This window comes from Littorina saxatilis, linkage group LG12 (assembly GCF_037325665.1).
Source record: "Littorina saxatilis isolate snail1 linkage group LG12, US_GU_Lsax_2.0, whole genome shotgun sequence".
Taxonomy (NCBI): domain Eukaryota; kingdom Metazoa; phylum Mollusca; class Gastropoda; order Littorinimorpha; family Littorinidae; genus Littorina; species Littorina saxatilis.
Window position 1 is genome coordinate 44919639 of NC_090256.1, and position 25000 is coordinate 44944638.

Consider the following 25000-nt stretch of genomic DNA (forward strand, 5'->3'; position numbering starts at 1 on the left):
GCGTTAGTCGACTGGTTCTTTGGTAACGATTGCACCATTAGTGTTACCGGTTCGTTGGTCAGGATTGCACCTGTTTGTTCTATCGGTTCTTTGTGAGAATTGCACTTTTAGCGTGTACCGTTTCTTTGTCAGGATTGCACCAGTAGACTTACTTACCGGTTTGGGGGTCAGAATTGCACCATTAGCTTGTGTTTTTTGTCAGGACTGCACTATTAGCAACCGTTGTTGTTGTTTTTAGTCGAGATTGTACTATTTGTTTACCGGTAGTTTAACTGAGATTTTACAGTTATTTTACTAATCCTTGCTTTAGGATTGCTGCAGTAAATTCCAATTTACTGGGACTGGTTTTTGCTTATGAAGAGAACTTGTTTTTGGGCAGCACTGGGTATGGATTGAACTGTCTCTTACATGAGTACTGAATTGTCCATACGAATTCCAGAATGCAAGTTCTTGATAATGGTCATGATTTAAGACAGAAAAAGATTTTTAAACAAAATACAGCAGGACAATGATATACAATTTTAAACTTGTCCGCTTGTCCTGTACACTACCCTGTGCGTATTTATACATGTACCAGCCAAAGCGATCTAGGTCGTATTTAAGGTCATAATGACAAGAAAACAGTGATGAAAATCGGCAGAAAAAAGTGCGGACAGTTGTTGCATGCACACTCAATTCCTACTTCTCCTCCTTCACTTGCGTAATTTGAAATAATGGAGAAATCCACAGGGACATGTTACGCAAGTTGACACAGTTCTAAATCGGCTTGGAAATGAGGCCATAGGGACACGCGCGCGACACGCGATGTTTAATGCAGAGGGGTGATTAAAATAATGGGGGAGGGGGGGTGCAAAGAACTAGCCTGCAGCTGTATTGATCCGGCGCAACAAGCAGACCACTGTCCATGTGTTTGTGTCTCGATGTACATCTTAATGAGATCAACACGCGCCTGTAAGGTGTGAAGTCCCGCAGTGGGGCACTGCGGTTATGAAATTAAAGGCCCCTCCTGTTTTTGGAACCGCAGGAGCTTTCTAGTTTGCTGTTAGGTAGATTTTTGGTTCCTCTTTCCTGTCATGCTCTCTTTTTCTTCATGAATTCTTTTCTTTTTTCTGCCTTCTTGCTCATTCACCTGTATTTTTTCCAAAAATCTCTTCTCTTGCCGCTTGTCTCGCGATTCATGTATAGTTTAATCTGTTAGTGTTCTGATGTAAGTCCAGCAGTAGATAGGTTAAGCCTATTTTAACATACTGGAAACTGGTAATCTTCCAGTAGGTATTAATTTAGTTTTACTAAAGCCTGCTGGGACACAAGTAATGGGTTAGTGCATTTGTAAACAGGAATCGCTTGACAAGTGGCCCCCTTCATCCCCCCCTTCCTCGTCCTGATATGGCTCTGCGTAGTCGGCTGGACGTTAAGCAACAAATAAACAAACAAACAAGGTGTGAAGGAGATAACCGCTGACCCTTCCGGTCACTCTCACGTTCTTGGGTGTTTTTCCTTGCCCTTCTGACCAACGCAAAATCCTTCTGATCCGCAAGTGGACTAGATTCGTTTGGGAAAAAACCACCTGTTGCAATCAGTTGCATATTAACAGAAAGACAAACGAATTACATTGGAACCGAAAAGATGAACCTACAGGCAGGCAAAGCACTCATACTTATTTCTCAAGCTGCACGTGTTGCTTGGTTTGGCTAAGAAAAAGTGAAGGTAAAGGGGGATAATTACCCTTGCTCGCTCCTCGCACTCACCTTTTTTCCCCTTCCCAAAATTTCCATCCGAGTAAACTCTTTCTAAGTCCGAGTAAACTCTTCTTAAGTGCAACTCATTTTACTGTGAGCTTTCCTTTCCTTTATCGTCATTTTGTTCTTCGCCTGGCAGTTGTAACCCGGAAAAGCAGCAGGAATCATTGTGTCATGCCAGCCGCACCCCTGGTAGTGTTTGAAACGTGTGTTGGGTTTATGACGCCTTACGCGTTTTGCCGGCGCCGGCTCTGTGAATTGCACTCATTCACGTTTACACAAGCCACGGCTGATGGGTCATACAGGGAAATAAAGCAATGCATATGGGATGCAGACCCACCCCCACCCCAACAATGCCCCCTTTCCCGCCTCCCCCGCTTCCCCCCCCCCCCCCCCCCCCCCTATCTATGGCAACAAGGCGCTTGTAACCAACATGGACATTTACCTTTGAGGTTTTTAAATAGAACAATGTGTTAGCTAACTTTGACCATTAACTTTTTAAATGTCTTAATCATAATGTCTCAAGTAGGTTTAACTTTGACTTTGAAAAATAAACTGTATGTCTGCTTCTTCAGCAAGCTTTGACTTCATTTTTAGATAATTGATAGTCCAGGTAAAGTGTGTTCTCAGATCTGAACTTTCAATTTTGTTAAATGTTTTGATCGTGTGATTACACGATGCCTGGTTCCATGTCTAAAGCCGAATCTCCAAAATAAATGTGATTTCAGATTGAATTAACTGTCCTTGCTCAGATGTTTCCTTTAGCAATTGGTGCAATTCGCCCGCCCACCTACTTTGGGTTTTTTTTTCAAACGTTGTTCCGTCCGTCTGAGAGAATCCCTTTGATTTGTTTACTGAAACTGTCCAGAGAAATGTGAACTCCTGCACTAGACTGGTCGGAAAGGGTTCTCCGTAGTGCACCAAACAAGAAGCTGCGTTTACAAGTTTGACATTGGTGAGAACGGTATGACATGCACTTTTCCACACCTTCCTGCCGACTTCAGGAAATGGTTAATTTGCGAATCTTTGTAAATGCACGAGAAGCCACACAACTCACTTTTTCTTGTTTGTACTTTTACATTGATGGCTGTGTTAACGCTATTTAGAATGCTGATGCTCCTCGTGATGAAGAATAAGAAAGAAAGAAAAAGTGTATGGAACATTTAGTTGTTGACGAACCGATACATTCATTAGAAGCTCTATCTGTCTTTGAAGTGCACGAACCAGATACGCAAATAGATACGAAAAGAAATACGGAACAAGATTCACAAAAAGATATGTAAACAAAATAGGCAACAACATTACACAAAATGACACGCAACAAATACAGAACAAGATACGCAAGATACACGACAAAACACACAAGCGCGGAGGAATCGGGGAGAGGGTATCCTATTTGCTGTTCTACGAAGCATAAGTTCCGTGCCCTATATACAGGGTGACCCAAAAAAAAGAGTACCCAAACAAAACGTCATAAATTGAACAAAAATTAAGCAATCTTCATAAAATGTATTTACACACACAAGTAGCCTCTGCATGATTTCAACAGAAAATGTTAGCGTTCTAGCTTGTCTTTCAGGAAAGTTATGCTCATTCTACAGAACATGCTCCAAATGGCCTCCCCCGGATTTAAATCCCCCAGATTTCTATCTTTGGGGGTTCCTGAAAGACAACGTCTACAGGAACAACCCACAGACAATCGCAGAACTCAAGCGAGCCATCACAACAACCATTTGCGGAATCTCGCAACAGGAGTGTGTGCGGGTGATTGATAACTTTGCGCGGCGAGTTCAAGTTTGCCTGAATCGGCGCGGAGGCCATTTGGAGCATGTTCTGGAGAATGAGCATAACTTTCCTGAAAGACAAGCTAGAACGCTAAACTTTTCTGTGCAAATCATGCAGAGGCTGCTTGTGTGTGTAAATACATTTTATGAAGATTGCTTTATTTTTGTTCAATTTATGACGTTTTGTTTGGGTACTCTTTTTTTTGGGTCACCCTGTATATCACATGGAACTTCAGCTTTACTACTGTATGGTGCACACACATGTTTCGATGAGTAAATCCGTTTTCTTGTGTGGCGTCGACACTGAAAAGGAAATTTGACCTGTTGTCATCATCACCATCATCATCATCATCATCATCATCATCATCATCATCATCATCATCATCATCATCATCATCCCATTTACTGCAGTAATAGAAGCCTCATTATGTAACTACCTCAAGCATCACCTTGACGACCTGTGCATCCATCATGACCATCGCCATCGATGTCTTCTTTACAATTATTACATCACGACCATCACCATTACCTTTTTCATCATTAACCCCCCTGTCAATCTTAATCAACCTCAAGGGCAATGGTGTCGTTTTCGTCACTTTTAACACCATAGCTTGTCCAGTGCTTTTCAACTGTTTGCATTTCAAGTCCGGTTTGACTCCCTGATTACCGTCCCATTTTCCTGTCAGGCCACGAGTCTGCCGCAGGGGTGTGCTATCATGAAACGTCTCAGCCAATCGATTTGCTTGTTACATAATCCACTCTCCAATTTTTCCGAAAGCGTCCTTCCCAGCTGAGGTGTAAAACACAATCAGATTGCAGGGACACGCACACGTGACGGCAGCGTGTAAAACGCTTATCTGACTCGTCCTAATTCATCGTCGCTTTACAATTGATTTTTTTGTTTTCGTGCCAGCAGTAGAAGGACCCAGGGCAACATTTGTTGCCAGAGATTTGTTAGACAATTGTGTAAGAGAGAATTCCAAAGACCTGAGGGTGATTGAGGTTTTGCGTCATTCAGTGTCTCGGTGGTGGAGTTAATTAGCAGGACGTGTTTGACGTTTTGTGGCGGAATTAGTTAGCAGGACGTGTCTGACCTTTTGTCTCGTAACCACTGCCGCTGGGGAAGCCTGGAATAATGGCAGACATCGTTGAAGAAAAACACTCAACTTATAATTAAGCACACTCAGCATCCGCACATGACCTTTTGCACGACTTTTGCCTCATAGCAACAGCCTTCGGGTTAGTCTGATGTCATTCTCAAAGGCTTTGTGAAACACTAGACATATTATCACAGGCAAGACATGCTAAGTCCCTTTTGCCTGGAACGTCTGGCCAAATTCTCAAAAGTGGTGTTAAACTGCAATACTACACGTACATTTGTTATGACAGTCGAATCCCCCTTTCGAAGACCCCCCAAATTAAGACTCACTCCCTTTTAAGACCTTGTTTTCTCAGACTTTTTGTTCAGAACCTTTGTAAATTTACCCCAATTTTAAGACCTGATTATCTTAGATGTGTTGAGGTCTTAAAAAGGGGGGGGGGGGCCACTGTATTCACAGTCAACACAAGAAAATGCATTTTCTGGAATGAAAACTGCTTCCGAGAGAAATCCGTGCTTGATACCCTTTGTACATTTGTGTCCACAGCCACCCGAGATCAAAGGTGGAGGCACCAGCAATGCCTCGGGAGGTACACCCAAAGGTCAAGGTCAAGGCCACTCCTCGCGGGCCAGTGTGGGCGGAGGGGGAGGAGGCAGCGGGACAAAGAACAAACGGACCCCCAGCCCGTTGCGGAAGGTGAGGGTGTTGTGTGTTTGACACAAGAGTCTGTCTGCTTTCCCGTTTCCTTCTTCCTGGTCGATGCTTTCCAATCTCGAACGTTCCGAGTTCTGTCAGTCTCTGTGATGCGTTGCGTTTCGGGAGCAAAGTAACCTGAGTCTTTTATCTGTCTGTTTCTCAGAATGAGTGTACTGGAGTCATGTGACATGAGAGTCTGTGGTCACAGTCTCGACCTCCCCCAACCTCCCCCGCCACCCCTTCATTATCTGTCTGCATGCCTCTCTCTCTCTCTCTCTCTCTCTCTCTCTCTCTCTCAGTCTCTCTCTCTCTCTCTCTCTCTCTCTCTCTCTCTCTCTTTCTCTCACTCTTTCTCTCTCCTTCTTTTTTTTAGTTCCTTTGTGTTTATTTGTATAGTTTCTATTGTCTGTTGGTGTTATTTTTTGTTTGTTCTTATGAACCAAATTATTCCTTCAAACAAGTTCAATTAAAAATTAAAAATATTTTGTTTAATGTGACTTGTTGACGAACTATCCCCTTGTCACAGCAGCTGCTCTACATAGTTGTCTGCCGGCCTTGAGCACTGAGCTATTCAAAGCTCTACGTTTCATGAATGCCGGTTAGACACCTGTGGATTGTTGACAGGTGTGATAGGGTGGCACTGTTGTTGTCTCCTGTTGTTCCTAATGCTTGGTGAATGCGTTGCCCATAATTTGAAATACTTTATGAAAACATTGCCCACCATATGAAAACGTTGCCCACTGTTTTTAACATTTACTGAAAACGTTGCCCACCATTTCTAACACTTGATTAAAACGTGTCTCAACAGATGCGGAACGAGATCCACAAGTCGCACGCCAGCGACCCCAACCTCAACCACATCAGCCGCTCCAGCCCCACCCCTGGCTTCCGCCCCCGCTCCCTCACCTTCTCCTTCACCAACCGCTACCGGTCCCGTCGGCGTCGCATGTCGCTCGGGGCCAGGGGGGTGCCAGGGGGAGACAAGTCTGCCGCCTCCATAACCCACTCCACGCAGTTGTCATTCCTGGACTTTGTGGACCTGTTCAAGTCGTTCGGCTTGCGGTGTCGCAAGGACCTGAAGGATCTGTTCGAGCAGATCGCGGTGCCCAGACAGAGCGTGGGGCATCACGAGGCCAAGTGCCCGCCATTCTCGCCTAAAGACAAGGACATGAGTGAGTCTTGCTGCCTGCTTGTCACTACTGTGCCTCTGTCTCTGTCTCTGTCTCTGTCTCTGTCTCTGTCATCATCAGCATCTGCATTGGCAACAGCATCAGCTCTCTCTCTCTCTCTCTCTCTCTCTCTCTCTCTCTCTCTCTCTCTCTCTCTCTCTCTCTCTCTCTCTCTCTCTCTCTCTCTCTCTCTCTCTCTCTCTTTCCATCTGTCCGTTTGCTTGTCTATCCATCCGTCTGTCTATCTCTCTGTCTACATTCCTTACCTAACAAATTTACCTTTTTCTCTACCGGCACGGTTTCATTTTTCATTTTCATTTTCATTACTTTATTGTCCCATCGCTGGGAAATTCGGGTCGCTTCCTCCCAGTGGAAAGCTAGCAGCAACGGAGTCGCGCTACCCAGGTGTCTGCGTGTTTAGGTGTATTCAGCCACCTGCACTTATGGCAGAATGACCAAGATCTTTTACGTGTCATTGTGATGACACGGGGGTGGGACATGGCTTCCGTCTCTGGGTCTGCACATAAAGTTGACCCGTGTCCGTCCCGGCCCGAATTCGAACCTGCGACCTTTCGATCACAAGTCCAGTGCTCTACCAACTGAGCTACCGGGCCTAGTGGTAAGGCGTCCGCCCCGTGATCGGGAGGTCGTGGGTTCGAACCCCGGCCGGGTCATACCTAAGACTTTAAAATTGGCAATCTAGTGGCTGCTCCGCCTGACATCTGGCATTATGGGGTTAGTGCTAGGACTGGTTGGTCCGGTGTCAGAATAATGTGACTGGGTGAGACATGAAGCCTGTGCTGCGACTTCTGTCTTGTGTGTGGCGCACGTTATGTGTCAAAGCAGCACCGCCCTGATATGGCCCTTCGTGGTCGGCTGGGCGTTAAGCAAACAAACAAACAAACAAAAAATTTTCTCTACGAGAGACCCAAAATACCCATTTCAAATTAATGCTAAATTTCAACAGGAGACCCCCTGCCGTGCAAGCCCCTGAAACCTTGCCTCATTTTGGAAGCCCCTCCCTGTCATACACTCGGTCCAGGCCTGATAATGATAACGCACACTGCCTCTATCTCTCCCAGGCCTCATCACGCGGAACAACGCCTTCGACCTGAGCCAGCAGGAGAACAAGCACCGCCACAAGATCTGCGACGCCATCGCCGTGTCCAGCATCATCTCCAACTGTGCCGGCGTGGAGAGTGCTACCGACAGATGTCTGGGCCTGCATGAGTTTAGGCAGTTCCTCAGAGACTACCAGGTGAGGCAATTCACATTTTAAAAACGACTTGAGAATCTTAAGCTGCTTGTCAAAGCGTCCAAGGTTTGGGAAATAGTTTTAGCTGTTTGTCAAAGCGTCCAAGGCTTGGGAAAGTTTATCTGTTTGTCAAAGAGTCTAATGCTCGGGAAAGTTAAGGTGCTTGTCAAAGGCTTGGGAAAGTTAAGGTGCTTGTCCAAGAGTCTAAGGCTTGCGAAAGTTAAGGTGCTTGCAAAAGAGTCTAAGGCTTGGGAAAGTTTAGGTGCTTGTCAAACAGTCTAAGGCTTGTGAAATTTAAAGTACTTGTGAAAGAGTCTAAGGCTTGGGAACGTTAAGATACTTGTCAAAGGCTTGGCAAAAGTTAAGGTGCTTGTAAAAGGCTTGGAGAAGTGCTTGTCTAAGGCTTGGAAAAATAAAGGTGCTTGTCACAGGCTGGGGAAAGTTTAGATGCCTGTCAAGGGATGGAGAAAGTTAAGGTGCTTCTTAAAAAGTCAAAGGCTTGGGAAAGTTTAGGTGCTTTTCAAAGGCTTGGGAAAGTTTAGGTGCTTGTCAAAGGCTTGGGAAAGTTTAGGTGCTTGTCAAAGGCTTTGGAATGTTTAGGTGCTTGTCAAAGGCTTGGGAATGTTTAGGTACTTGTCAAAGGCTTGGGAAAGTGTAGGTGCTTGTCAAAGGCTTTGAAATGTGTAGGTTCTTGTCAAAGGCTTGGGAAAGTTAAGGTACTTGTCAAAGAGTCTAAGGCTTGTGAATGTTAAGGTACTTGTCAAAGAGTCTATGGCTTGGCAAAGTTAAGGTACTTGTTCAAGAGTTTGATGCTTGTGAAAAATAAGGTGCTTGTCAAAGGCTTGGGAAAGTTAGGTGTGTGTGCTTTCCTTAGCACTAATCTTTTAGTGTGTGTGCGTGTGTGTGTGTGTGCGTGTGTGTGTGTGTGTGTGTGTGAGTGTGTGTGTGTGTGTGTGTGTGTGTGTGTGTGTGTGTGTGTGTGTGTGTGTGTGTGTGTGTTCAAGGACAGATTTTAAGAAAAGGTCTAGCCTTAAATCTGTATCCTTGTTAAAGTTGAGTTCAGTTCAGTTCAGTTCAGTTCAGTTCAGTCAAAGAGACTCCAGGATTGTGAGAGTGAATGTGACATGTTTGTGTTGAGGACGAGCACCTGGAGGACCATGAGATCCTGGAGCTGATGCAGCGTCACGAGCCAGACTCCGTGCTGCGCGACCAGTGCTGCCTGTCCTTCGAGGGCTTCGCTCGATTCCTCATGGACAAGGACAACTACGCCTGCATTCCAGAGAAGACGCCCTGCATAGGAGAGGTGGGTGTTGGTTGTTATGGTGAAGATAACGGTGTTTTGCATTCCAGAGAAGACGTCCTGCATACAAGAGGCAGGTGTCAAAGTGTCGTGGTGAAGAAAACGATTTTCGTCCTTGCGGATAAAGACGCTGGTGAGACAGTGATCGTGTACATGATGACTATAATTGTTTTAGTCATCTCGGTGAGACTGTTGTGTGTGGACCCCTCTCTCTCTCTCTCTCTCTCTCTCTCTCTCTCTCTCTCTCTCTCTCTCTCTCTCTCTCTCTCTCTCTCTCTCTCTCTCTCTCTCTCTCTCTCTCTCTCTCTCTCTCTCTTGCTCACTCTTTCTCTTGCTCACTCTCTCTCTCTATCTTTCTCTTGCTCACTCTCTCTCTCTCTCTCTTTCTCTCTCCCCCTCTCTCTCAATCTCTCTCTCAATCTCTCTCTCTCTCCTCTCTCTCTCTCTTTCTCTCTCTCTCTTTCACACACACATACGCCATGTATGTGTCTATGTATGGGTGATTTCCTGCAGCATGTGTTTTTGACGAGACATAAACGACGTTGACAAAAATATGCTTAAACAATAACCCAGAGGGTCATCCGAGACCGATTTAGCATTAGTTCTATTCTCTGTTTTATTCTCGGCCATCTCTTAGAAAATTATTTGGCCTCCGCTCAAGGTTAATGAATAAAGCAACCATCCCTGTATCCCCCAGAAAATGGACCAGCCCCTACCTCACTACTTCATCGCTTCGTCTCACAACACTTACCTGACGGGCCACCAGCTGAAGGGGGAGTCCTCCGTAGAGCTGTACAGCCAGGTGTTGCTGCAGGGCTGCAGGTGTGTCGAGCTCGACTGCTGGGACGGCGACGACGGCATGCCCATCATCTACCACGGCCACACCCTCACCACCAAGATCCCTTTCAAGGTCAGTGACGTCATGTGGTCATTGGTATAGCGTTTTGTCCTTATTATGGAATCCCCTCAAGACAATTCGGTGCAGCGACTGTATCGAGCAACCCGATTTGTTTCCGCTGTGACCTTAGGATCGTTATCGTGTTCAAACACCGAGGAGAGTCTGCATAAAGTTGACTCTGGGAAATGAATCCCTTTCCGAACCCACGCCGATAGCCACAACACTGAATCCAAAGCCAGCGCCACTACCGACGCCCCGCACAGTTACCTTTTAAGGCGATTTAAGCTGTTTGATTAACATAGAGACAGATTAGGAGCTGGTCCTTGCTTTCCTGCTTTGTTGTTCCGGAACTGAGTGGACATTACCGTAGGCGTATACTAGGTAGTGTGCCCTATTCACAGCTTTCAGCCCAAAGTAGGGGGTGGGGGGTTACTTGATACTGGGCGTATACAAGGTAGCTATTACGGTACAAACACCTAACATTTACGCAAGATCAATATCATTCGCCCACTCCTCTCAGTCACTTCTACTACTCAGCTAGTCTCCTCTCAGTCACTTCTACTACTCAGCTAGTCTCCTCTCAGTCACTTCTACTACTCAGCTAGTCTCCTCTCAGTCACTTCTACTACTCAGCTAGTCTCCTCTCTTGTCCTGTCCAGGCTTGATTATTGCAACTCTGTTAATGTTCTTTCTGGTGTCCCCTCAACCCTCCTCAGCCACCTCCAAAAGGTTCAGAACTGTGCTGCTAGAGTTGTGCTTCGTAAGCGCAAAACACATCGCGCCACGCCTCTCCTCAAAAAGCTCCATTGACTTCCCGTTGATGCCAGGGTGGAGTACAAAATTGCATGTCTCTCTTTTAGGCACTTTGAGAACACCCTTCCCCCATACCTATCATCAGTACTGAGCATCTACGAGCCCTCTCGCTCTCTCAGGTCCAGCTATGAAAAGCTCCTCAAAGTACCAACATTTAAACTGGAAACGTACGGAAAGAAATCCTTTAAGTATCAGGCCCCTTCGGTTTGGAATTCACTGCCCGCTGATCTTCGCAGTTGCTCTTCCCTATCTCAGTTCAAATCAAAACTAAAAACACACCTTTTCCGCAAACATTTACGGTGAAATACATTTTCAAGCCTGGTCCGTTCCTGGTGGTCACTTTTGTCCCATGTACTGTACATAGTTTTTCACGTACGTGTTTTGCGCGCGCGTGAGTGCGTATGTTTGTGATAATGTATCATTGTGCAATTTGCGTTATGTAGTGCGTGTGTGTGCCCGTGCGTGTGTTTGTGATAATGTTTTATAGAGCAATGTGTTATTCATTGATATGTGTGTGATTGCACGTTAAATGATGTTTTGTTGTCGCAGTATTTTCATTGTACAGCGCTTTGAGCAGGGTTAAACCCTGGATACATGCGCTATGTAAATAGTATGCATTATTATTATTATTATTATTATTATTATTATTATTATTATTAGTGCTGCGAGAGAAGAAAAGTCGTTTCGGGGACCTGTAACGAAAACCATGCAATTTGTCTGTTTTACGCTCTTATGGCATAAGACAGCTAGCTCGCTTTTTATGCCACAAACCTGGAGTTTATGTTTATCCCAAAGTAAAACATCATAAAGTTGTTGTTATCTCCCTTTCAGTCTGTTGTGGAGGCGATCAACAAAAGTGCCTTTGTTACCTCCCCTTATCCTGTCATCCTGTCCATCGAAAACCACTGCTCCATTCCGCAGCAACAGAAAATGGCGCAGATCTTCATCGTGAGTAGACCGGCTTTGATGAACATGATTGGTTATGGACAGATATGAAATAAGCACGCACACTTGCACACACGCACGCACGCACTCACACACACACACACACACACGCATGCCCGCGCACGCACGCACACGCACGTACGCACGCACACGCACGCATCCATGCACGCACGCACGCACGCACACACACACACACACACACACACACACACACACACACACACACTCAAACACACACACACACACACTAAATTCATGTTGTTTGCTGACTGAATGATTGCTGTTTTATTCTATGTGTTTGCATGTACCGTACTCCTCTTTATGGTTGGAACTCGCTCATGACTGCCTTGACCTGTTCAGTAAGGACGTTTTGGTATAAGGACGAGGTAGCAAATATTGCCAAAGACTTGCGTTGGATGATATAATGCTTTAAAACATCCAAACTCGTACTTCAACAAATATAATTAGTGTGATAAAAGTCCCACATTTAGTAAGATTCTTTCAGGTTTTCATACACAGCTTCATGGTGTGTATTTTTGTTTTTCAGAGCGTGTTCGGAGAACGCCTGGTGACCAAGTTCCTGTTTGAGTCTGACTTCTGGGAGGAACCCCAGTTGCCGTCGCCCACCCAGCTCAAGTACCGCATCCTCATCAAGAATAAGAAGCTCAGGGAGCTCGACAACCCCCTGGCCTTGAAGAAGGTAAGCTCGTCACAACCCCCTGGTCTCACAACCCCCTGGTCTTGAAGAAGGTAAGCTCGTCACAACCCCCTGGTCTTGAAGAAGTTAAGCTCGTTACAACCCCCTGGTCTTGAAGAAGTTAAGCTCGTCACAACCCCCTGGCCTTGAAGAAGGTAAGCTCGTCACAACTCCCTGGTCTTGAAGAAGGTAAGCTCGTCAAAACCCTCTGGCCTTGAAGAAGAAGGTAAGCTTGTCACAACCCCCTGGCCTTGAAGAAGTTAAGCTCGTCACAACCCCCTGGCCTTGAAGAAGTTAAGCTCGTCACAACCCCCTGGTCTTGAAGACGGTAAGCTCGTCACAACCCCCTGGTCTTGAGGAAGTAAAGCTCGTCACAACCCCCTGGTCTTGAATAAGGTTAGCTCGTCACAACCCCCTGGCCTTGAAGAAGGTAAGCTCGTCACAACCCCCTGACCTTGAAGAAGGTAAGCTCGTCACAACCCCCTGGCCTTGAAGAAGTTAAGCTCGTCACAACCCCCTGGCCTTGAAGAAGGTACGCTCATCACAACCCCCTGGCCTTGAAGAAGGTAAGCTCGTTACAACCCCCTGGTCTTGAAGAAGGTAAGCTCGTCACAACCCCCTGGCCTTGAAAAAGGTAAGCTCGTCACAACCCCCTGGTCTTGAAGAAGGTTTTTGTTTGTTTTGTTTGCTTAACGCCCAGTCCACCACGAAGGGTGATAGGGCGGTGCTGCTTTGACATGACATTTAACGTGCACCACACACAAGACAGAAGTCGCAGCACAGGCTTCATGTCTCACCCAGTCACATTATTCTGACACCGGACCAACCAGTCCTAGCACTAACCCCATAATGCCAGACGCCAGGCGGACTTAAGAAGGTAAGCTTGTCACAACCCCCTGGTCTTGAAGAAGGTAAGCTCGTCACAACCCCCTGGTCTTGAAGAAGGTAAGCTCGTCACAACCCCCTTGACTTGAAGAAGGTAAGCTCGTCAGCAAACCAGTTATAGAAGAAAGATGATAGATTTTACTGTTTAACCGTTTTACTCGAAAAAGGCAACCTCACTTTGCTAAGCTATACAGACTGGAAGATAAGTGTACAGTTCTTGTCAAAAATTAGGAGCTATAATAGCCTAACAAGCTGCGGCTGATTTTGGTGCCTTTAATTTAGCTTTGAACCTTTCATGAGTGTTTCCCAGTATGTTGAATTTTGGTGCTGCGAGCAGGATGGAATTGGACAAAACTGATGTAATACCCATTGGCGCTTACTTGAGCCATTCTCATCCTGAGTTGTAACCCGCGGCCGGTCTCTTAATAGCAAGTCCAGATTAGAAACACAATTCAGGGGAATTTTGTTTATTCAAACGAAGATGAATATGTCTGCATGGTAGCTTCCCTTGCCTCATCAGTCCAGCTGCAGTTCTTCCCCTTTCCACAATACAGACTTGGAAGGATACGTACGGAATTCGGGAAGCTATTGCTGACAAGGTCTAACGGCTGCACAGTTGTTGGCCGCAGCATAGGAAGACTAGACATTCCATTTGTTAATTCACGTTGCCTGTCCTCTGTTCTGTTACTGTCATCAGTGACAAAGGTAACATGCATACAGAACAAGTTCGCTCTCTAGTTCAGGTCAAATCGTATGTAAGAATGTCCATTGTTAATTGTGGCCTCATTGTGAATCTGTGTTTACAGGTGTACACCCAGTCTCGCACCAGCAGCATTCCGTCGTCAGAAACCACTTCCATCAATGACTTTGAAGACGATGATGACGAAGATGAAGACGAGGAGGATGTTGCAGACGGTAAGTGAACAATCATAGTGGAACGATGCGCCATGCTTCTGTGTGTAGTTCTCACACAAGCGTTATGGACTACGTCCAAGCTTCAAATCTGACATCTGTCATTCTCTTGCTGGTGTTGTGTTTTGAACAGACGTGTAGTGACCACGACACACAGTATCAGTTAAAGTTGGATAATGAGGGTGGGTTGGGTTTTTTTTGTCGAGTTACCAGCCGTTTAAAGTGATGGTCGTATTTAAGGAATCTTAAAAATCTTTTAAACGAATGACCTTCAACTTCTAAATATCGCCTGTCATTTGAGATTTCCCATTCCTGCTTGTTGATGATGCAACAGACACATGTCAACTTTATGTGCAGACTCAGAAACAGTATCCATGCAAAAAACAAAAAAACAAAAAACGTGTTGGCACAGTGGCGCGTTAAAGACCTTGATCGTTCTGCCATAAGTGCAGATGGCTGATTACACCTCAACACACTCACACGAACCTGTTCTTTCTTTCTTTCTTTATTTGGTGTTTAACGTCGTTTTCAACCACGAAGGTTATATCGCGACGGGGAAAGGGGGGAGATGGGATAGAGCCACTTGTCAATTGTTTCTTGTTCACAAAAGCACTAATCAAAAATTTGCTCCAGGGGCTTGCAACGTAGTACAATGTATTACCTTACTGGGAGAATGCAAGTTTCCAGTACAAAGGACTTAACATTTCTTACATACTGCTTGACTAAAATCTTTACAAAAATTTACTATATTCTATACAAGAAACACTTAACAAGGGGAAAAAGAGAAACAGAATCCGTTAGTCGCCTCTTACGACATGCTGGGGAGCATCGGGTAAATTCTTCCCCCTAACCCGCGGGGGGTACACGAACCTGGGCAGAATCTTTTGTTGCAGCTAGCTTTCCACTAGGAGGAAGCGGCCCCTATTTTCCAGCAATGGTGTATTAAAGTAAAGAAAATGAAAAAAAATGAAAAGGATTGTGTGGCGGTTGTGTTGTAGCGGTGAAAGCGATGCGGCACTCTATGGACAGTCAGGACAGCCCCACGCCTGACCACGAGGACAAGACCAAGGCCCAGCTCAGAACACGCACTGGATCCTTCAGTGAGATCAGAAGCAGGTATGTCTTCTTCTTATCTGTATCTGTATCTGTGACGATACGTTGAAAAACCACTTCTGGCATTTGATTAACGGAAGAGAGGAGCGCATATAAATAAGTCCTAGACTGGGTGGAGATGAGATTTAAAGATCTCATCCAGAACTTGATCGTCCCATAGATGGTTCTTCTTCTTTTCTTCTTCTTCTTCTTCTTCTTCTTCTTCTTCATTCGCTCAGTTTGCAGGTACGTCAATGTCAAGTATATGGGAATTAAAGTTTTAAAGAGAAAGATGGCAATTAAGCAAGGGCAACTTTATGAAACAGAAGTAACGTTTCGAATACTAAGAGGGACTATCATTAAGGGCAAAGACATGAAACAGAGCTTAAGTTATAAAGAGTAAGAGGGACAATCATTAAGGGCAAAGACATGAAACAGAGCTTAAGTTATAAAGAGTAAGAGGGACAATCATTAAGGGCAAAGACATGAAACAGAGCTTAAGTTATAAAGAGTAAGAGGGACAATCATTAAGGGCAAAGACATGAAACAGAGCTTAAGTTATAAAGAGTAAGAGGGACAATCATTAAGGGCAAAGACATGAAACAGAGCTTAAGTTATAAAGAGTAAGAGGGACTATCATTAAGGGCAAAGACATGAAACAGAGCTTACGTTATAAAGAGTAAGAGGGACAATCATTAAGGGCAAAGACATGAAACAGAGCTTAAGTTATAAAGAGTAAGAGGGACTATCATTAAGGGCAAAGACATGAAACAGAGCTTACGTTATAAAGAGTAAGAGGGACAATCATTAAGGGCAAAGACATGAAACAGAGCTTAAGTTATAAAGAGTAAGAGGGACAATCAGTAAGGGCAAAGACATGAAACAGAGCTTAAGTTATAAAGAGTAAGAGGGACAATCAGTAAGGGCAAAGACATGAAACAGAGCTTATTAGTTATAAAGAGTAAGAGGGACAATCAGTAAGGGCAAAGATATGAAACAGAGCTTAAATTATAAAGAGTAAGAGGGACTACCAATAAGGACAAAGACAAGAACAGAATTTTAGTTTCGGAGAGTAAGATGCACTACCAGTAAGGGGAAAGACAAGAAACAGAGTTTTAGTTTCGGAGAGTAAGAGGGACTACCAATAAGGGGAAAGACATGAGGCAGAATTTAAGTTTCAAATAGTAAGGGGAACCAGTCAAGAAGTCTGTAGTGTGGTTTAAGCAATGGCCTGATTGGTTTCTGGTGCCAATGAGTGTCACGTTTCATAGATCAAGGAAGATGATTATGAACGGTCAGTTACTACTAACTAACTAACCACACCACGATCCACTCTCGCAGTCATACAAAAAGATAGAATCAACAACAAATATGAATTTCAGACGCCTGTTTATATTCGATCTTGCCACCTCCCTCAGTACTTCACTTCAAGAGTTGTTTTACGTCCAAGACGTAAAAAGAATAACTCACAAAAGTGCCAGTTAAAGTTTATTAAATTATAATAACACGCTGATCTCGTGTAAAGATAGAGAAAACTAGCTGTTCTGCACAAAAGCACTAGTTTATGCAGGTGTCACACCCCCACGTTGTCACCACTCAAATGTAATCACAAATACAAAAGATGACTCGGTGGTGAAAGGGCGCAATAACACGGTGCACTTAGCTTTCTGCTACGAAGTGGGCGACCCGTAAATAGTTCATCCCCACAACTGCTCCGCTGACTGAAGTGCCGGTTGGCGTGGAGCGAAGCAGCGATCCGGCCGTGGGGAAATCAGGCGCCTCACTCAGCCGCTGAAGATAACGGGAGGTCGTGTAACACTTGACGACCTCGTCGTCGAAAATCTTGTAGCGAAAAGGCGGTCGATTCTCCGTTGTTCTAAGAGCCCTCCTGTACGACGCAGAGCAGGCACGTTGACATAAAATATTACCACGTGTTGAAAGCCATCAACTCCTATGCGAGAACACACGACCTTATCGCCTCAAAGTATATGCCAAATGGGCAGTCACAACGGGTCTCCCCTAGCTGGTCAGAAACATCACGTGACCCCAGCAACCAATCAGCTATCGTCAAAAGTATAGCGCAATTTATCTGGACTTGCCAAGACAGCAGAATTTATCACGTGAAAACCCTGTACACAATATTACACCTCAGGCGTGGAGGTAAACGAAATTCTCGTGCTTTTCCTAGTCAGCAAAAAATCCGTTGACAGTTGCGATAAGCACAGGCGCTTTGCATCGCAATTTCGGAAAGGCACCCTACAGAGAGTTTCTTCCTCAATCAATGTCACCAAACCGTGACAATGTGGACATACTGTAGATTTCAAACAATTATCAAGTAAAAAGGCCGACTGTTGTAACTGCATGCTGAGTGATTCCCTCTTCTTTAATGAGTAGCATTGCGAAACATGTGATAAAGAAACGTAAAGTGAATAGCAAATGCTAAGGTCTAAACATCTTGTGTGTTGGAGATTTAAGAAAACGGTCGGTGCTCAGTCCTTAAAACCTTAACATTCAGAACAGAGACGAACACAATGAAATTCCAAGCATGAAGTGACCTTTTCTATTACCATTCCACCGTGACCAGACGAAACGGTTCACTTAACAGGGAACACTCGGGGTCGTTCGGCGAGAAGGGGAGGCTGAAGAGCCATCCGGAGCTGGACTGGCACTTTGACGACGACATTCAGCAGGTCAAGGTCGTGCCCAAGCCTGCCAAGCCGCGCAAGGCCAGTCAGATCGCCAAGGAGCTGTCCGACCTCGTCGTCTACACACACGCCGTCAAGTTCAGAGGTAAGGTCACGTCTGCACAGAATATCCCAAGGTAAAAGTGTGGGAAAGAAATGGCTGTTGGCTGCAGGCAATGAAGGAAATGTTTTGCACACGAAATCATAAAGAGAAATTGAGTACGGCTACAAATTGAAGCCTATTTGCTTGACCTGCTTTGTTTTTACAATTTTTGGTATGTTTATTTTCTTTTGTGGGAGAGATAATCATCTTTGAATGTTCTTGCTTTAATTGTCTTTTTCAAGTATTGAGATGCTTTCTGCAGTGTTAGGTGTGCATGCCCTTTCCTTGACACTAACGCTGAACACGTTTACTTCCTGTTTTTGAGGAACACAATTCACAGCACCGTAGCACAAGATTTTGTTGCGTGACCTTGTGTCCAATATAGTTATAGGCTTAGTTTTATTTCATGATTCAATGTAAATATTTGTCATTGTCCTCTGTGTGCAGGTTTGACGCTCAGCCCCAACACGTCGCTGAAGCAGAAGAACAAGATGAGCTCTAGGAAAAGCATCCTGGTCCCAACCCTCGGGCCCTCCCCCAGCACCCCAACACTCATCCCGCCTTCCTGTGAGTAGTGCACGTGCACACACACATACAGACACACACACGCGCGCACGCACACACACGCGCGCATGCTAGCACGCACATGCATACATACATACACCCATACGCACACACACACATACATATATATATATACATACATACATACATACATACATACATACATACATACACGCATGCATACATACATACATACATACATACATACATACATACATGCATACATACCACACAAACACACTGACACACACAAACACACACACACAAACACACACACATACATACAAACATACATACACATACACACACACACACATACATACACACACACACACTGAGCACACACATACTTAGCCCACACACACACACATACACACACACACTGAGCACACACATACACACACACACGTACACACACGCACGCGCGCGCACACACACACACACACACACACATACACACTGAGGGCACACGCACACTGAGCACTCACAGAAACACACACACACACACGCACACACACACACACACACACACACACACACACACACACACACACACACACACACACACACACACACAATATAAGCCCCGTTCCATGATCAAGCCACATCCCTGAACAAAACTTTCTTCCCAAACAAGGACTTTTGCGTGCTTTACAGTTTCAGTTTCTTAAAGATTGCCTGGTGGATAGAGATTGCCTTGTGGATAGAGATTGCCTGTAATATAAAGAAGGCCTGTTGGATATAGAAATTGACAAGAACAGTGCTGTTTTGCTTACTCGTTCAGCGGACAAGCTGGAATCAGCCCCTTCCATGTCGTCGCTGCCCAAGACGAAACGTTTGGAAGGAACGCCGTCCTGCTACCTGGTGTCTTCACTCAACGAGAACAAGGCCAGGCAGCTGTGTCGGCGGAACCCCCTGGGCGTCGTCAAATATCCTTCTGTTACTGCATGGTCTTAGTGTGTGTGTGTGTGTGTGTGTGTGTGTGTGTGTGTGTGTGTGTGTGTGTGTGTGTGTGTGTGTGTGTGTGTGTGTGTGTGTGTGTGTGTGTGTGTGTGTCGGTGGAACCCCCTGGGCGTCGTCAAATATCCTTCACTTACTGCATAGGTTTCTGGCGCACTGATAGAGAGAGAGAGAGAGAGAGAGAGAGAGAGAGTGTCTGTCTGTCTGTCTGTCTGTTTGTCTGTGTGTGTGGTGTGCTTTGGTTTGCCTGTATCATTATGAATATTGTGTGCGTGCGTGCTTGCGTGTGTGCGTGTTAAAAGTTATGCCTGTAGCACCCGCAGTCTTTCAATTATTTGCTGACGAGAATTGATTGAAAATCTTTAGTGTGGCTTTGTTGTGCCATGCTGATCAACTTGATGGCGGCAGACATGAAATCAAACGTTTTATTATTCAGGTGAGATACAGTCATTGTGTGTTGCATGTCAAGCAATTGTCGTCTTTGAAAAGGGAGCATTTCCTTAGCCAGGCTCACTCACACAGAACGACAGCTGATGCGGACCTACCCCGCGGGGATGAGAATAGACTCGTCCAACTTCAATCCAGTCATCTTCTGGGCCTTTGGCATTCAGATGGTGGCGCTCAACTACCAGACAGAAGGTACGCACGTGCAACACCATCTTGCTTTCCGAGCAGCCCAGGTCTTAAAAAAGGAGGGAGTCTTAAAATGGAGGTTGATTTACACAAGTTCTAAACAGAAAATTTCAAAAAGTAAGGTCTTTGTACGAAGGGGTCTTAAAAGGGGGGTTCCTTTGTAACCTGTTTGGGATGAAGCATATGAAACAAACAAAGCATAATCTGGTCCATATAGTATGAATGAAGCATTCACCAATGGTAGTATCTGCTCAAGTAGTTTTGCATTCACGTCCTCTGCACCCCCCGCGGGTTAGGGGGAGTCCCATATTGGTTGGGACGAGAAAGAATTTACCCGATGCTCCCCAGCATGTCGTAAGAGGCGACTAACGGATTCTGTTTCTCCTTTTACCCTTGTTAAGTGTTTCTTGTATAGAATATAGTCAATGTTTGTAAAGATTTTAGTCAAGCAGTATGTAAGAAATGTTAAGTCCTTTGTACTGGAAACTTGCATTCTCCCAGTAAGGTAATATATTGTACTACGTTGCAAGCCCCTGGAGCAAATGTTTGATTAGTGCTTTTGTGAACAAGAAACATTTGACAAGTGGCTCTATCCCATCTTCCCCCCCCCCCTTCCCTCCGTCGCGATATAACCTTGAACGGTTGAAAACGACGTTAAACACCAAATAAAGAAAGAAGAACGTCCTCTAGTAATTGCTTTCATCGTCAAACCCCCATAATCTTTTACGCTATTCAGTGACTGAATTTGACGGGCGTATTGGCCTTGTTTATAAGACATCAACTTATGTGTAGACCTGCTAGTGCCTTATCCCCCATCGTGTGTACGCAAGCACAAGACCAAGTGCGCACGGAAAAGGTCCTATAATCCATGTCAGAGGTCGGTGGGTTATAGGAACACGAAAATACCCTGCATGCGTCCCGCAAAAAAAAACCACTCGTGCAAAGAACACGAGTGTACGTAGGAGTTTCAGCCCATGAACGCAGAAGAATAGAAAGTGACTGACTGACTATTATGGTTTAACGTCCTCTTAGACCAACTGGTCTATATTGGGACAGGTATTGGTAATACGCTGAAGATATGGTGTGATACTTTGATTCGAACAAGCCCTCTGTGGCTGTCTTCTTCGACACACCAGCATTGGGTTTGTCTCGTCAAAGTATCGAAATACGATCATGATAATCACAGACGAGAGATGATGCATGCGTGTTTTCGTGTTTTCCAAGCCCTGAGACTTTCGCTGTGGACGTGGGATCTTTTTAGTGTGCATGTGTGCACACGGGGGTGTTCGGACACCAAAGAGAGTCTGCACAAAGTTGACTCCGAGAAATAAATCTCTCACCGAACGTGGGGATCGAACCCACGCTGATAGCTACCAACTGGCTACAAAGCCAGCGCGCTACCAACTGAGCTACGTCCCCGCCCCCGAAAAGAAAGTGTATGAATGTGTGATTGTACTGTGTTTTGGACAGACGTGGCGATAGCGCTGAACACGGCCATGTTCGAACAGCACGGGAGGTGTGGCTACGTGCTGAAACCAGCCGTCATGTGGGACCGCAACCACGTCATGTACAACCACTTCAACCCCTGGGAGAAAGAGTTTGACGGACTGCACGCCACAATCTTCACTCTGCATGTAAGTCACACACACGCACGCACACACTAACACACACACACACACACACACTAACACACACACACACACACACACACACACATACACACACTCAAGCACACACATACTTGCACACATACTTGCACACATGCAAGCACACACACACACGTGCACGCACGCACACACACACACACACACACACACACACACACACACACACACGCTCACACACCACACACATACACACAAACACACACACACACATACACACACACACACACACACACACATACACAACTGGTTAGTATACGTGTGATAGTGTCGGATGTTGTGTGCAGGTGGTCAGTACGTGTGACGTTTTGTAACATTGTGTGCAGGTGATCTCTGGCCAGTACGGGTGACGTTGTGTAACGTTGTGTGCAGGTGTTCTCAATACGTTTGACGTTGTATGACTCTATGTGACGCTGTGTGATGTTGTACGTGTGCAGGTGATCTCTGGCCAGTTGTGTGACGTTGTCTGATGTTGTGTGAGGTGTTGTGACGTTGTGTGCAGGTGACTGGCCAGTACGTGTGACGTTGTGTGACGTGTTGTGACGTTGTGTGCAGGTTGTCTCTGGTCAGTACGTGTGACATTGTATGACGTTGTGTGCAGGTGATCTCTGGCCAGTACGTGTGACGTTGCATGACGCCGTGTGACGTTGTGTGCAGTTGTGTGCAGGTGATCTCGGGCCAGTACGTGTGACATTGTGTGACGTTGTATGACATTGCATGACGCTGTGTGACGTTGTGTGACGTTGTGTGCAGGTGATCTCGGGCCAGTGCGTGTGCAGCAACTACACGGCCAACGTGCAGGTGGAGGTGGAGGTCATCGGGATCCCCGTGGACTGTGCCAAGCAGAAAACCAAGGTCGTGCCCAAGAACGCACTCAACCCCATCTGGAACGACATCTTCACCTTCCAGGTGTGTGTGGGTGTGTGTGTGTGTGTGTGTGTGTGTGTGTGTGTGTGTGTGTGTGTGTGTGTGTGTGTGTGTGTGTGTGTGTGTGTGTGTGTGTGACGATCGAGACCAACTGACGCTTTGGCCAAGTGACTAACAGATTACTTTTAATAATAACAATAACAATACAGTAAAGACAGTTTATAAACAAAATTGGACGCACCTAACCTGGCTCTAAATGATCATAAGACACTCTTTTCATTAAAAGTATCTAGCACTGTAGACAGTTCATCCAGTTTGTTTTGCATCGAAAACACATTTGACAGAGTGATTCTTCATTGCTGGCAAGGGGGGGGGGGGGGGGGGGGGGGCTGAAGCAGCTTTTCTGCATTCTCTTTCTAACAGCTCCTCCGGGTACCTAGGCTTCTTTTTCTTACTCTTTACGCCCTTGCGAATTTCTGACAACCGAAATCACTGTTTGACGTCACAGATCATGTTCGCGGATATCAGCTTCCTTCGCTTCATTGTGACGGACGCCAACACGAGTCACGTGGTGTCGCAGCGCATCGTTCCCTTCTCCTCCCTCCGACCCGGCTACCGGCACCTCCGTCTGCGGTCGCCTAGCAACCAGCCGCTGGAGCTGGCCACGCTCTTCATCTACTCCAAGACGGAGGAGGACCTGATGGAGGGTCGCAACAGCATCGACATCTCGCAGACAGCGGCCGCCACGGGCAAGAGGATGTCGCTCTTCACCAAGGTCAAGGAGCTGTCCGAGGCCAGCAGGGACTTCAAGGAGGTGAGTGGTGTTCATCTTTATCAGAGGCTTCTACATCTGTACGGTTGTACACTCTCACCAACACTCACAATTCAAAGATTTGAAAGATTCTTTAGCTGCCAACTTCAAGGAGGTCATAGGTGCTCATCTTTATCACAAGCTTATACAATCTCACTGCTCATTTGGATGTAACGACAGGTTGTAAGAAAAGGCGTAGACTTCTACCTCTATCCTTGTAAAATAAAGTTTCATCATCATCTTCATCATCATCATCATCACTGACACTCAGATTTAACAGATTTGTAAGATCGTTTAGTTGTCACTTTCGAAGAGGTCAGTGGTGGTCATCTTTATGGCTTTACATTCTCACTGACATTCACAGTTCAAAGATTTGTAAGATCCTTTAATTGTCACCTTCAAGAAGATCAGTGGTGGTCATCTTTATCAGAGGCTTCTACTCTTACTGACACTCACATTTCAAAGATTGTGCAATGTATGGTTGATTCCAAGAGCATCACATTAGACGGGCAAGGGTCCCATTGGCGTAGGCCTGACGAGCGAAAGAGAAAGTTAAGAGGTATGTAAATACGGTATGCATTATTTTCCAGATGCCCACCATCGGCCCCAAGCTGAAAAGACGGTTGTTCTTCATCAGCGTGTTCGGGCTGACAGGACCCGACGAGTACGTCATTCTCAAGGTGACGCAGGAATCCACCGTGTATGACGTCATCGCTCAGGTCAGTGTATGGGGTGTGAAGATCAGATTTGGTTTGAGAGTGTGAGGTAGGCTATATATAAAATTAGCAAAAAAAATGATTGCGACAAATTTCGCACCCCAACAAAGCATTGATTGTTAGATAGATAAATGTTATTTGTAATTTGACCACATATCTCTACAGTTCCTCCGAGACCATGCTAGCGTTCGAGTCGAACAATGACCGTCGAGATATGTGTAAAATGTCATCTTTTGATCAAAAATACAAATAACAATTTTATCCTACATACGTGAGAGAGACACCCGTGAGATAATAATCGTTCAAATCACACGTGTGTATATCATGTAAATGAGGTCATGTCAAGCAATCCGTCGCGATATAACCTTGAACGGTTGAAAACGACGTTAAACACCAAATAAAGAAAGAAAGATGTCAAGCAAGTCTGGCAGGGACCTGTTTTTCCACTGCTTATGATGCCAAAGTCACCGAGACAAACGTCATTATAGAAACAAAAATTGCGCTCGCTAATTACCCTCATGAATGTTTATAACTAACACGTCACGCCACACTTTCAGAGTGACGTTTTTTTGCTTTGACGTAATAGATTGGACGAAGCTTAAGAAGAGATCGAGGTTTCAAAACAAGCGTCTTCAATTTAGCTGCTTCGACTGCAGGACATTTTCAGTAAAATACACGTAAGTACAGTAGGATCAGGGGCGGACGAGGGGGGG

The 25000-nt window shown here is 45.4% G+C and overlaps 1 protein-coding gene across 1 annotated transcript in view; it reads left to right on the forward strand.

Moving 5' to 3' along the window:
• Positions 1 to 25000, forward strand: part of LOC138983110 (1-phosphatidylinositol 4,5-bisphosphate phosphodiesterase epsilon-1-like) — a 124956-nt gene that overhangs the window by 87362 nt on the left and 12594 nt on the right. The window contains exons 14-30 of the mRNA XM_070356518.1: positions 5170 to 5319; positions 6128 to 6491; positions 7571 to 7746; positions 8882 to 9046; positions 9741 to 9953; positions 11586 to 11702; positions 12247 to 12399; positions 14088 to 14196; positions 15192 to 15309; positions 17891 to 18075; positions 18520 to 18639; positions 19421 to 19565; positions 20111 to 20235; positions 21700 to 21863; positions 22647 to 22802; positions 23269 to 23574; positions 24162 to 24290. Of these exons, the coding sequence (XP_070212619.1) occupies positions 5170 to 5319; positions 6128 to 6491; positions 7571 to 7746; positions 8882 to 9046; positions 9741 to 9953; positions 11586 to 11702; positions 12247 to 12399; positions 14088 to 14196; positions 15192 to 15309; positions 17891 to 18075; positions 18520 to 18639; positions 19421 to 19565; positions 20111 to 20235; positions 21700 to 21863; positions 22647 to 22802; positions 23269 to 23574; positions 24162 to 24290 (2895 nt within the window). The remainder of the gene's footprint in view (positions 1 to 5169; positions 5320 to 6127; positions 6492 to 7570; positions 7747 to 8881; positions 9047 to 9740; positions 9954 to 11585; positions 11703 to 12246; positions 12400 to 14087; positions 14197 to 15191; positions 15310 to 17890; positions 18076 to 18519; positions 18640 to 19420; positions 19566 to 20110; positions 20236 to 21699; positions 21864 to 22646; positions 22803 to 23268; positions 23575 to 24161; positions 24291 to 25000) is intronic.